This window comes from Orcinus orca, chromosome 1 (genome assembly GCF_937001465.1).
Source record: "Orcinus orca chromosome 1, mOrcOrc1.1, whole genome shotgun sequence".
Classification (NCBI taxonomy): Eukaryota; Metazoa; Chordata; class Mammalia; order Artiodactyla; family Delphinidae; genus Orcinus; species Orcinus orca.
This window is the reverse complement of record NC_064559.1, coordinates 170033899-170047111: the sequence shown is the minus strand read 5'-3', so window position 1 is coordinate 170047111 and position 13213 is coordinate 170033899. Positions and strand designations below refer to the sequence as shown.

The 13213-nt window shown below is 36.1% G+C and overlaps 1 protein-coding gene across 5 annotated transcripts in view; it reads right to left on the bottom strand.

Annotated features, from left to right (window-relative positions):
- EPS15 (epidermal growth factor receptor pathway substrate 15) overlaps positions 1-13213 on the bottom strand; it is a 162216-nt gene that overhangs the window by 65696 nt on the left and 83307 nt on the right. For all 5 annotated transcript variants that reach the window (XM_033435540.2, XM_049700072.1, XM_033435542.2 and 2 more), the window contains one exon: positions 1630-1702. In XM_033435540.2, coding sequence (XP_033291431.1) covers positions 1630-1702 — 73 coding nt within the window. The remainder of the gene's footprint in view (positions 1-1629; positions 1703-13213) is intronic.

The window sequence follows — 13213 nt, the reverse complement described above, 5'->3', positions numbered from 1 at the left end:
AATTTAGACTTCCTCTGCCAAGCACACATTTTGGATTTGGCAAAGCTTAAGAATTAACATATACCTTACCATCACCACTAAGTAAAAGAAGGACAAGCATATAACAAAGCAATTTTGACTGATAACAAAACTTCTATAAATATAAGAAATCAAATATTCGAGGGTAGCCGATTTAGCCTGAAAAGAACAATGTAAATTTTAGTGTTCTCCCAAAGTGGCTATTTAAAATTCCCATCCTCAAAAGATGCAATAGTGAAAAACCATAGATAGATGTACACAAATAAAAAAATACTGTCTACTGCAAAAACCTTTGTACTTTGAAACATTATCTAGCTAAATTTAGAAGCTGTCCAATATTATATCAGTAACTATTTCTACCGCTTCAGATTGAGAAAACTTGAGATTTTATATTCCATTCTTAAGCTATTTTCAGCAATAACTGCTTAAAGTCTATGACTCTTTTGCATTTCTTAAGAAGTTCAAAAATTGCACAAAAATAATGTAATTGAGGTAACCATTCCATATCTCACTACCACAAAGAGAAATATATTAGTGATCATCTCTTAACTTTGTATCACCTTTAAGAAAATTCCAGAAAAATAAGTACAATAATGGAATCAACTTCTAATAAGACGTCTCTCTCTCTGGCTTCTTCCTCAGCCCCTCAGTAAATCATTCTCCCCACCCTAGCACGGTCCACCTGTCAGACAATCTCTGGTGAATGTGCTACATTAAAACAAAATAATGGATCTAACAATTTTAGAGCTTTTGCCCATTTCAAACTATCAGGACAAGGAAATCCAACATACAAGTAACATGTTAAGAAATGCCCATCCATGAGCTCTTACTGGCAACTGCTACCAGTGCTTTGATATCCAACCTCCTGTATGTGCTGGTGTGGCATTTAAGAAACGGTGCTCCAATAACATGATCACATGCATTGCTTACTGCTCTAAATGCAACACTGCCCAATTTTCTGTATTTTTAATGTTTGAAATACCTTGTTTGCGTCACTTCCCAATCAGAAACTGAAGTTTTATTGTCTTTTCTATTTGTAAAATGAAGCTACTTAGCACTTAGTGAAAATGAAGTAAATCTCTTTATGCCAAAGTTTAAGATATCCTGGCTACTAAGCAACTTATAAAATACTACTGTAAATTGTTCCATATCATTTCCCACCCTATCAGTATTATGAGAGACAGTCCTTTAAAATACTAGGTCTCCTAGTTAACAAAATCTCACACCCATGGAAAAGCAATCTGCGTTTTCATGATGATGATGATGATCTCACTCATTCAGTTTTATTGGCATAATAATATTTATATCATAAGTCATTCAAACTTACCTTTAAGGATATAATATGCAAATAAATATCATCTTAAAATACCTTTAAAGCTAGAAATTTACACTGAAAAATACTGCTTGATCATTGTAGTGTAATCTTTGCAGGCCAGAATTAGGAGAAAAATAATCATTTTGCAGAAGATAAAGATTTATATCACATAAATAATAGGCATTCCCTTGACCTACTCATCAATACCACAACCATCACATAGTAAACGACCCCATACATTTAAAATGAATCCTCCTAAATCAGATATGGAATACTGAATTTTACAGTTCACATACCTGAACTTCACTTGTTCTCTGTTTAATAGTATCTTCTTTCTCCTTAAGGTCCTGTTCCACATTATTCTTTTCCCTAGAAGACCAGCAAACAATGCAAGAATATTTGAGAACATCAGCTACAGCTGGTATGGTTATCCATCCTCCTAATCCTGAATCGTTTTTTAAATACATAGTGAAACATTCAATTTTTAAATGAAGGGCAGATTTTTCTACCCTCTTTTAATTATTTATGGAATAGAAATCAATATAAGCTCTGTTTGTAAAAAAAAAATCGCTTTCTCACTAAAATGTGGTGAAGAGAGAATAGATTAAAAAAGGAAGAGGAGAAAAATAATCAATGAAACACTCAGGTTTCACTGATCTCACTGTTGCTATGGAAATGCTGCCCAATGAAAATTGCTGGTGAAAAAAAGGAGGAGTTGCATCAGCTCTGAAGCTTAACCCTTAAGTATCACTGTCAAATAAAATGAAAATGGCTAATAGAAACAGTCAACAAAATTAGGGAAAAGGACATTTACTGAAGTGTTAATTTCCTCTTAAATCTCACTTGTGTGCACCAATTTTAGAATGAAACAACAGAGAAAATAGAAAAAGATTGTCAAAACACAGGCCATTTGCTCTATTAAATACCACATCTGCTCAAAAGCTATTTTAGGATCACCCATAAATACCAATTGATCAAATATATAAGACAATGTACACTAAGTAAAAAAAGAATCACATTAGCATTTATCTCTTTCTACTCTTCAGGTCAAACATGTTAGGATCCACTTTTAGTTTGAAACACCATTATCTAAAGTCTTACATGCTTCCATCAGAGCTGGATTCCTAAAGTGAATCTTAAGCAACCTTAGATTCAGAATTACAAAACAGAGCTATTTTTTTTTGACATAACAAATTTAAATGCCCGTTTGTACTGAAATCTACACACCCCACCCCCACTCCTTTCACTTTCTTTTTCTACAAAATGAGAGGAAAAAGCCATAGATTTCTGCAGCAATACATTTTGGGGGTGGGGGAAAGGTAAAAGAAGGCAATAAGAAGGGAGGATGCCATTCAATAAGTCCTCCAGATTAGTACTGCAGAGTTTCTTCTTAGAGCTTCATGGCTATATTTCAGTTTCATCCCAGACATAACCCAAACAGAGGATCAGCCTCCATTAAGCTGAGGCATAAAGTAAAGTGAGAAAATTACACCAAAGGAGATACTTAAGGGAACACTACATGCTACATTTATATTTCTCACCTTTTTTGAGGTGAGATTTTAAATGTAGACAAAAATCAACTGTTTTGGATATGCAGGTGCAATGCTCTTAAGATTTATATGGGAGGAAAAAAAGCACAGTAATAAAGCTATTTGTATACTGTTACTTTTAAATACTTGAGATGGCCAAGGAGCTCACTAACCGTTTGTCAGATGGGTCAAAATGCGGGTCAAGATGTCAGTGGAGATTTTAAACATTCTCTTACCATGTGAATCATTGTTGCAGCCCGTTACTCCCATAATACCTCAATCTACTTATTAAGCAAAGTTCATTCCCCACTTCCAATCCTTATAAAATTAGATAAAATTGAAAACTAGAAAAACACAGGAAGAAACATCTAAATATACTCCACAAATTCTGCAAGTGAAATCTTAGAAATTTTTTCTTTCCTCCTTAAGTGAGAAGAGTGTTTTCAGTCCTGCCGCAGCATGTCAAAGATTAGTCACATGAAACACTAGCCTCCTCCCTTCATCCCAAATCCTCAGGCATTCCACACTAGGTCAGTATCAGCTCAGCTCCTCCTTTCTGACAGTAGATAATGACAAAAACAGAAGACGCAACATGGTATCATAGACCAAAACTGCACACACTAATGTGCATGTTTGTATTCAATCCTTTCTTGCTCCCCTGTTAACTGCTGTCACTGTGCCTGGTCAGAAGATAAAGTGTGCATGCAGGAAAACAGGGCTGCAAGAAGGCAGTGAGCTGACTTAACACAGCCAAGACACAAGAATGGGAGAGCAAAAGAAGGAAGCTCACTTAGTGAAAAAAGAAAACAGATTACAAAGGACTCTCAGCTCTAACCAGAAAACAGTCTATGTTTGGCTAAAATGGAGGAAGCTTAGAAAGTACAAACTTCTCTTCATAATTTTGGGTGTGGCAGGGGTGCGGAGTGGTGGTGATGTCAAACATCCTGAAGACCATTCTCAACTAAATAAAATATGGGAATCTTTAGGGATTAATTTCTCTTAGTCTGAGATCAACTGAACTTAACTTTCAATCCACTTTTATCTAGTAAAATTCTGGTCTCATAAGTCCTTTTTTTTACCAAAACCAAGTAGTATAACATAAGTACTGAACAGAAAACTTTAAAAATAATAAAATGACCAGTTATATTACTTTCTTTTTTTTTTTTTTTAATTTTTATTTTTTTTTAACATCTTTATTGGGGTATAATTGCTTTACAATGGTGTGTTAGTTTCTGCTTTATAACAAAGTGAATCAGTCATACATAAACATATGTTCCCATATGTCTTCCCTCTTGCGTCTCCCTCCCTCCCACCCTCCCTATCCCACCCCTCCAGGCTGTCACAAAGCACCGAGCCAATATCCCTGTGCCATGCGGCTGCTTCCCACTAGCTATCTACCTTACTACGTTTGTTAGTGTGTATATGTCCATGACTCTCTCTCGCCCTGTCACAGCTCACCCTTCCCCCTGCCCATAACCTCAAGTCCGTTCTCTAGGAGGTCTGCGTCTTTATTCCTGCTTTACCCCTAGGTTCTTCATGACATTTTTTTTCTTAAATTCCATATATATGTGTTAGTATACGGTATTTGTCTTTTTCTTTCTGACTTACTTCACTCTGTATGACAGACTCTAGGTCCATCCACCTCATTACAAATAGCTCAATTTCGTTTCTTTTTATGGCTGAGTAATATTCCATTGTATATATGTGCCACATCTTCTTTATCCATTCATCCGATGACGGGCACTTAGGTTGTTTCCATCTCCGGGCTATTGTAAATAGAGCTGCAATGAACATTTTGGTACATGACTCTTTTTGAATTTTGGTTTTCTCAGGGTATATGCCCAGTAGTGGGATTGCTGGGTCATATGGTAGTTCTATTTGTAGTTTTTTAAGGAACCTCCATACTGTTCTCCATAGTGGCTGAACCAATTCACATTCCCACCAGCAGTGCAAGAGTGTTCCCTTTTCTCCACACCCTCTCCAGCATTTATTGTTTCTAGACTTTTTGATGATGGCCATTCTGACTGGTGTGAGATGATATCTCATTGTAGTTTTGATTTGCATTTCTCTAATGATTAATGATGTTGAGCATTCTTTCATGTGTTTGTTGGCAGTCTGTATATCTTCTTTGGAGAAATGTCTATTTAGGTCTTCTGCCCATTTTTGGATTGGATTGTTTGTTTTCTTGTTATTGAGCTGCATGAGCTGCTTGTAAATTTTGGAGATTAATCCTTTGTCAGTTGCTTCATTTGCAAATATTTTCTCCCATTCTGAGGGTTGTCTTTTGGTCTTGTTTATGGTTTCCTTTGCTGTGCAAAAGCTTCGAAGTTTCATTAGGTCCCATTTGTTTATTTTTGTTTTTATTTCCATTACTCTAGGAGGTGGGTCAGAAAGGATCTTGCTGTGATTTATGTCATAGAGTGTTCTGCCTATGTTTTCCTCTAAGAGTTTGATAGTTTCTGGCCTTACATTTAGGTCTTTAATCCATTTTGAGCTTATTTTTGTGTATGGTGTTAGGGAGTGATCTAATCTCATACTTTTACATGTACCTGTCCAGTTTTCCCAGCACCACTTATTGAAGAGGCTGTCCTTTCTCCACTGTACATTCCTGCCTCCTTTATCAAAGATAAGGTGTCCATATTACTTTCGATAAAAAACATTATTAATGAAAATCTGTCCTATAAACCAGACTGAAAATCAAATAATTTTCTCATTAATTTAGATTATAATTTCAGAGATACGAAATTGTTATACTGTGGTATTCCACAGACACTTAACCTCTATAGCTATCCTTCTCATTTCAGGCAAGTAAACATATCTAAACACACATTTAGGTACACTAACCATGGTTGACCATGTTCTTTACATTCTCCTCTCTTTCAAACAACAAGTATATTTTTCTAAAGGTGATGGATACATTAGTCAATACAAGAATATCCAAGCATTCTGTTTAACATTAGTAATTTAAAATTTTAATTCTTTTCAAGATTCTGTGCCACAATAAAAAGACATCTAGATTAAGTTTCCTGAGGAGCCCACCAGTATATGTGGATAAGACAGACATATACTTCAAAACAGGTGTGTGAGCATTTTGCCGCTTATCTTGGAAATCAGGAAAAGCTATTGCCTTCACCTTAGTAACTTCTAAAAAAGGGAAATGATCCTATACACCCTCCATTTTAGACTATCTCTCTGGCCCTATTCACTCCCAAGATAATAGCACATCCTGAGGAATCCACAAATACCAAAGCTATAAAGAAAGGCCAGAGAAGGAGCTCCCTGGTGTTCCAAAAGTTGACTGCTATGATTCCATGGAACCTAGAATCTGAACCAGGAAGAAATGCAAAGCCCAAGTTAAGCTTTCAGAAGCCTAAAGTTGATAACTGCATAAACTTACTATGAAGTAGGCAAAAGCCACTCGCAAGACTGGAGACCAGAATTGTAATCTAGCTCTACCATGAAATGGTTTTTCTGACTCTGATTATTATTTTTCACTCTGCAGATGCTGATATCTCTACCATCTTAAGATTTGTAAGGTGAAATGTACAAGATATCAAGTAATTAAGAAAAAAGCAGGCTTTGAGCCTATGTTATGGTTTTGTTTTACTCATAATATTAACACTACTTAGAATTTTAAATAATATTGATGGAGTAATTTTTAAATTTGTTAAAAGGAATTATGGGGTACAAAACAGTTTATAAAACATTGATCTTGTCTTAATAATCAAAATAATTGCTGTCTACTTTTAGAAACTTATTATATGATTTTCAAAGCATAAGACTTGGAGTAAAATATAGTCCGGAATTCAAATACTGGTTTCATCACAGGTCATCTTTGTTAAATCACTGTAGCAACAGCTATTTGTTCGGGTTGACCCTCCCTTCTCCTAGTACTCAGCAATCTTTCTTTTAGGAGACTGCTCCTCTCTCCCTATTATCTTTCTACCCATATAGTTCAAGTAGAAAATGCCATCTTTTTACAGACTCAAACTCTCTGAGTAGTAACTGGCCAGGGATTAGCTCCTGACCAAAGCTTAACCAGTCACAGCTTCCCACCTCATAATCACAGGAATTACCTCAAGATTGGGCCCATGATCAAAGCCAAGGTGGTTAAAATCTTTATCTAGGATGCCTTAATTTGGAATTAATGGAAAACCACTATTACCACTACCATATCTACTACTACTACTACTAACAATAACAATTATTGAAACTAGAACTTAGTAACTATTTACTATATGATAGGTGTTATGTGATAAGTACTTTACATGGATTATTTCATTCATTCTTAAGAAAAATCATTCCTGTGAAATGATGAAGATGGGCAAATGTAGGTCAAGATGTTGTTGGCATTTGCTGTCTCTGTCTAAAGAATAATAAAATTTTCATACAAAGAAGCAGAGGTGAAAGGCAGGAGACAAAGAAATTTGGAAGGGCTTAAGCCCTGGCTATCACCCTCTGTGATAGTTAATTTTATGTACTAATTTGGCTAGGCCATGGTACCATGGTACCCAAATATTTGGTCAAACACCAGTCTGGATGTTGCTATAGAGGTATTTTTTTAGATAAAATTAACATTTAAATCAGCAGACTTTGAGTAAAGTAGATACCCTCCATAGGTGGTGGGTCTTACCCAATAGTTTAAGGCCTTAAGAGAAAAAAACTGAGGCTTCCCCAAGGAAGAGGCCATTCTATTTCCAAACTGTCTTCAGACTTGAGCTACAACATGAACTTTTACCTGAGTCTCCAGCTTATCATCCTGTTCTAGAGATTTTAGACTTGCCAGCTCCACAACTGTGTGAGCTAATTCCTTAAAGTAAATTGAAGGTAATATCTACTTTACATATCATACACAAAGATTGTTGTGAGGAGTAAAAACGAGAATACACAACAGTACCCAATATATCCTTATGCAACTTTAAAACCTACATATTGATTTAACAAACAAATACTGAATTCTACTACATACCTGTCACTGTGCTGTACTTTAGTGATACAAAAAAACAATGAGACAGACACTTTCCATTAAGTGTACGTGAGGGGTTGGGCAGGAGAACATAAAAAGATAACTGCAATGCAGGGTACTGGGTGCTACAACAGGTAAGTACAAGGTGCTGTGGGAACACAGAAGATGGGTACCTGGCTCTGGAGAGGGTCTGAAAAGGCTTCCTTGGTATCAGTGAAGGCAGGATTATGGAATTGCAAAAATAAGCTGTGCAGACAGTAAGTGGTATATTTATCATATGGTATTTGAAAAGAAATTATTCCAGCCTGGGAATGCTTTGTGACACAAAACCTTGAAGACTCAGTTAAGATGAGACTTCAGTTAAGCCTTGAAGCAAAGAATCAATGTTGGGTAGAAAAATGGCATTTCAAATGCAAGGGAGAGCTTATGCAAGAAAGCAAAAAGGATGTCAGTACAATGGCAGACTAAGAGGTAAACCAAGAAGAAAACTTCCCAAATTTGATGAAATACACACATCCACAACCCAAGAAGCTCAATGGACGCCAAGCAGGAAAATCCAAAGAAACTCACACTGAGACAATTATAATCAAATTGTTGAAAGACAAAGACAGAATTTTGAAAGCAATAAGAAAGGAAAGACTTTTCATGTACATGGGATCAAAAATAAGGTTATCATTGGATTTCTCAGCAGAAACCCTGAAGGCCGGAAGGCAGTGGGATGACATATTTAAAATGCTGAAATAAAAAAGAAACTGTCAACTGAAAATACTCTATCTGGAAAAACTGTCCTTCAAAAATGAGGGAAAAATTAAGATATTCCCAGATAAACAAAAGCTGAGGATTTCATTACCATTAGACTTGTGCTATAACAGATGCTAAAGGGAGTCCTTCAGATTGAAGTGAAAGGAGGCTACTAGACAGTAACTTGAAGCCATACGAAGGTATAAAGGTCTCCAGTAAAGGTAGATACATGGACAAAACCAAAAACTAGTACTATTGTAATTTTGGTTTACAGCTCCCCTTTATATTTTCTGTAAGATTTAAAATACAAATGCATAAAAAATAATTATAAAGCTATGTTAGTGGATATATGATGTATAAAGATGTAATTTATGACATCAACAACATAAGGTGGAAGGGACAGAATTTACAGAAGTAGGATTTTGCATACCATCGAAGTTGAGTTGATATCAAGTCCAATTAAATCATTCAGTTTCGGATGATAAAATTCTGGAGATGAACAGTGGTGACAGCTGTGTAACAACGTAAATACACCTATGCCACTGATCTGTATGCTTAAAAATGGCTAAAATGGTCAACTTTATGCTATGTATATTTTACCACAGTGAAAAAATTTATAAAAAAGAAAGCACAGAGGTGAGAAAATTCTAGACAGCAGACTAATTTATCTAAGATGGAGGGTTCATGTGTGGTAAATAAAGCTGGAATGGTAGATCAGGGTAAGATTATAAGAGAACTTCAGTACTGGGTAAAGACACACAGACTTTTAATTCACTGGCAATGGGAGTCCCTAAAGATTTCTGAGCTGTGCTTTTTTGAACTCTGAATGGCATTATTTAACAACATAGCTCTTCTTTCTCTGCTGGCTCTGCTCTGTGGGGGAAGAGAGGAAGCAGAGGCTCTTATTACTGAGAAAGCTGATGACAATTGCTAGAAAGGCAATAGAACACTCTGACTCTGCTTATCTTGGGAACTGTCAGAAGTCTTAAGTTAGATTAGAGTAACAACTACAGACAGCTGATAAGAAAATTCTGGCGTGTAATTCAAACCAGTCTGAAAGTTAGATGGTCTTTCACTCTAAGAATTCATATTTAGTTGATAAAAACTTAAGTTAAAGTTTGAGAGTAAAGACATTGATTTGTACCTTAAGTTTTTAATTTCTCTTTGCCTTAAATATATAATCATTATATAACTATGTATTATTTCATTCTTTCAACAAACAGCTATTGAGTATCTTCCACATGCCAAAAAAGATTAAACCAGGGCCCCTACTTACAGTTTGCTGGGAAAACAAACATAGCCATTAATTATAAAACTGTTAAGATAACTGCTATAGGGACTTCCCTGGTGGCGCAGTGGTTAAGAATACGCCTGCCAATGCAGGGGACACGTTCAAGCCCTGGTCCAGGAAGATCCCACATGCCGCAGAGCAACTAAGCCTGTGTACCACAACTACTGAAGCCCGCGCGCCTAGAGCCTGAGCACCGCAACGAACAGCGGCCCCCGCTTGCCACAACTAGAGAAAGTCTGTGCGCAGCAATGAAGACTCAACGCAGCCAAAAATTAATTAACTAATTAATTAATTAAAATAGTGTAACAAATTCAATAAAGACTTTAAATAAAAAAAAGATAATTGCTACAAAAGTTTAAGTGCATTCAGTCCTATGGGAAAAACTAAACTTCTTAGTTCTAGGAGGCTGGCTTTCTTAATGAGCTTTAGTTTTGAAAAAAAAAGTCCGAATGCATTCATGGGCATAAACTGTTGAAAGCCTAACTGGAATCAGGGGAAAACACAAACTTTGGGGTATGGCTCACATGACCACTGCCCTGTCAGTGGCAGAATCCAAAATTAGATGTTTCACTTTTTAAAAGGAGAAATGAAAGTTTATTTTGCAAACCCCAAATAATTAATTTATTCTACTTATCTAGCAGAACAAAATGAGATGAAAAAACTCAAAGAAAAGAAATGTAAGACTAGAACTTGGTTTTCATAATTTAAAAAAAAGGGATAATAAAGTTGATGGGGATGACTAATTTATATTATATCTAGAAATACTTCAGCACAATTCCTACCACACAATAAGTGCTTAGTAAATGTCAGCGATCATCATCATCATCATCATACAATTTACTAGTATAAAAGTAGAACATTTACTGGCTTTTTGGAAAGTTGTAATCAAGCATCCAGAGTGATGGCAGTTAGGACTTAAGTATGTTGGTAGAGACTGACTCCTAAATCCTTCAGGAGCTGAAATTTCTTGGTGGATATTTTTGTTTCCCAAAGACAAACTGAAACACATTCTAAAAAGTATTGCTCTCTTAAAAGAGGTAAGTGCCCCTTAATAAGCTACCAGTGCCACAAAATAATACAAGCAAATAAAACGTAATTTTTATAGAAAACAACTGATTCAGACCAGAGCGGTCCAAGAGAAATATGACACACATGTAATCTTAAATGATCAAATAGCTATATATTAAAAAGAAACAAGTGAAATTTATTTTAATATGTTTCACTTAATCCAAGATATCCAAAATATTTACATTCTTCTTTTGAAATCCAGTATATTTTACACTAATAGCACATCTTAATTTGGATTAGCCATATTTCAAGTGCTCAATAGCCACATGTGGCTAGCGGCTGCTGTATTAGCACAGATTCAGACTTGAGCAAGGAGGGTTTCAAATAAGGGAAGTCTCCCCAAGCAGAGGTTTTAAATGATGAGCCATGTACTTTATGTAAAAACGAATTACGGTGCCTCCTTATTACCAAACAAACGCATACTACAATGTAGAGCTTCGATTACTCAATCAGTAACGCCATTGCTGAGGTAGTCACAATTGAGACCTTCTAGCATCAGTACCGCAGGGCCAGAAACAGATCACGTTGGATTTTATAAGCAAAAGAATTCCAGATTCGACAGTATAAGCAATGCTCTCTCCAGAGCTAATGTTTTCTCACAGTATTTGAACTAAACTAAACCAAAAACATAATTAAAAAAAAAATTCAAACCATATGCTAACATTGCCTGAAATATTTTTTAAAAAATCAGTTCTTATATACGATTGAGGTAGAGATCTATATATTTAGGAACACAGATTCTGGCTGCCGAGCTACACAGTTCCAGTCTCCAACTAGGGAAGAGAGTGCTCATTCAGCTATTCCAACCAATGTCTGCTGAGCACCTTTCAGTGAATGCTGTGCTCTAAATGCTGAGCTAGGTTTTGGGGATGATGATGATGATTACTAACATGCATTGAGAATTTACCATGTTCCAGGAACTGTACTAAGCATTTTACATGGGATTATTCGTATTTCTATTTTACAGATGAAGAAACTGAGGCACAGATAGTTAAGTAACTTGTCTAAGTCATGTACGGAATCAAACCAGGCAATCTGGTTACAACGCCCATGCTCTGAAATAATACTACACTATACTGCCTAATTAGAAATTTTATGAGACAGTTGGTACTATCACACAGAGCTCAGAGACTACTGGGGAAAGAAATATAATTCAGTATTGTAAGTGTTTGGAGAGAAGGATATTGAGTGTTCTCTGAGCTGAAGTGGATATCAAGGAAAACTTCTTAGAAAACTTGTCCATTCCTCATCTGAAAAATCAGAATAAAACTGCTTACCCTTCACCCGTGTTGCAAGAATTGAATAAGAGAATTTATATAAAGCAGGAATAGCACAATGCCAAATAACTATTATTGTAATAATCTACCCTGTTTACTGGCCCAAGACCAGGATAACAAACTGGCCTGACAGGATGTACCTTTTACTTCCTGATGTTCTTGCTAAAAGGACAGAAGACAGGAAGGAAGGAGAAGCTGGTAGAAGACAAATAAATATTAACTCCTGCCTCAGCATAATCCACCACCACCACACTATCTAAGAGACTGAAGCAATTTCTTGGTATGTTTTGCCTTTTCACTGCCACTAACTTCTCTATTTGAGCCACTTTACTTTCAGAACAGGGTTCTTAAAAATTGGTCCATGGATAGTTTTTAAGGGTCTAGGAACTCCTGAAATAAATGCAAAACGGTGTACATGGATAAACATGTTTTTTTTCTGGAGCCAGAGTCTAATAGCCTTTATCAGATTCTCAAAGGAAATCCCTGACACAAGAAGAGGTTGGCAAAATACGAAAAATCAGTCCATTAACCTTCAGCATTAAAAATCCTCTTGCCTACAAAATCTTCTTCTATGGTCTTCAAAATAAGCTATTATTCAGAAGATCATTTGCTTTATTTCAACATTTAGTGATGGTTTCTAGTCTGCCATAAACTTTGCAGGAATTAAGTCTGGAAAATATTCTAATATTTATAACAAACTTTGACTTATTTATTCAACCAACTAACCTGTACTGAAATTCTGTGGTGTCAGGCACTGTGTGCATTAATTTCTAGACATATCCAAATGAATAAGACACAGACCCTGTCCTGAAGGAGTTCAAATCAAAACAACAAAAAAGACACATTAAAAAAAAAGATCAGGACTTCCCTGGTGGCACAGTGGTTAAGAATCCACCTGTCAATGCAGAGGACACGGTTCGATCCCTGGTCTGGGAAGATCCCACATGCTGTGGAGCAACTAAGCCCATGCACCACATCCACTGACCCTGTGCTCTAGGGCCCGCTTCC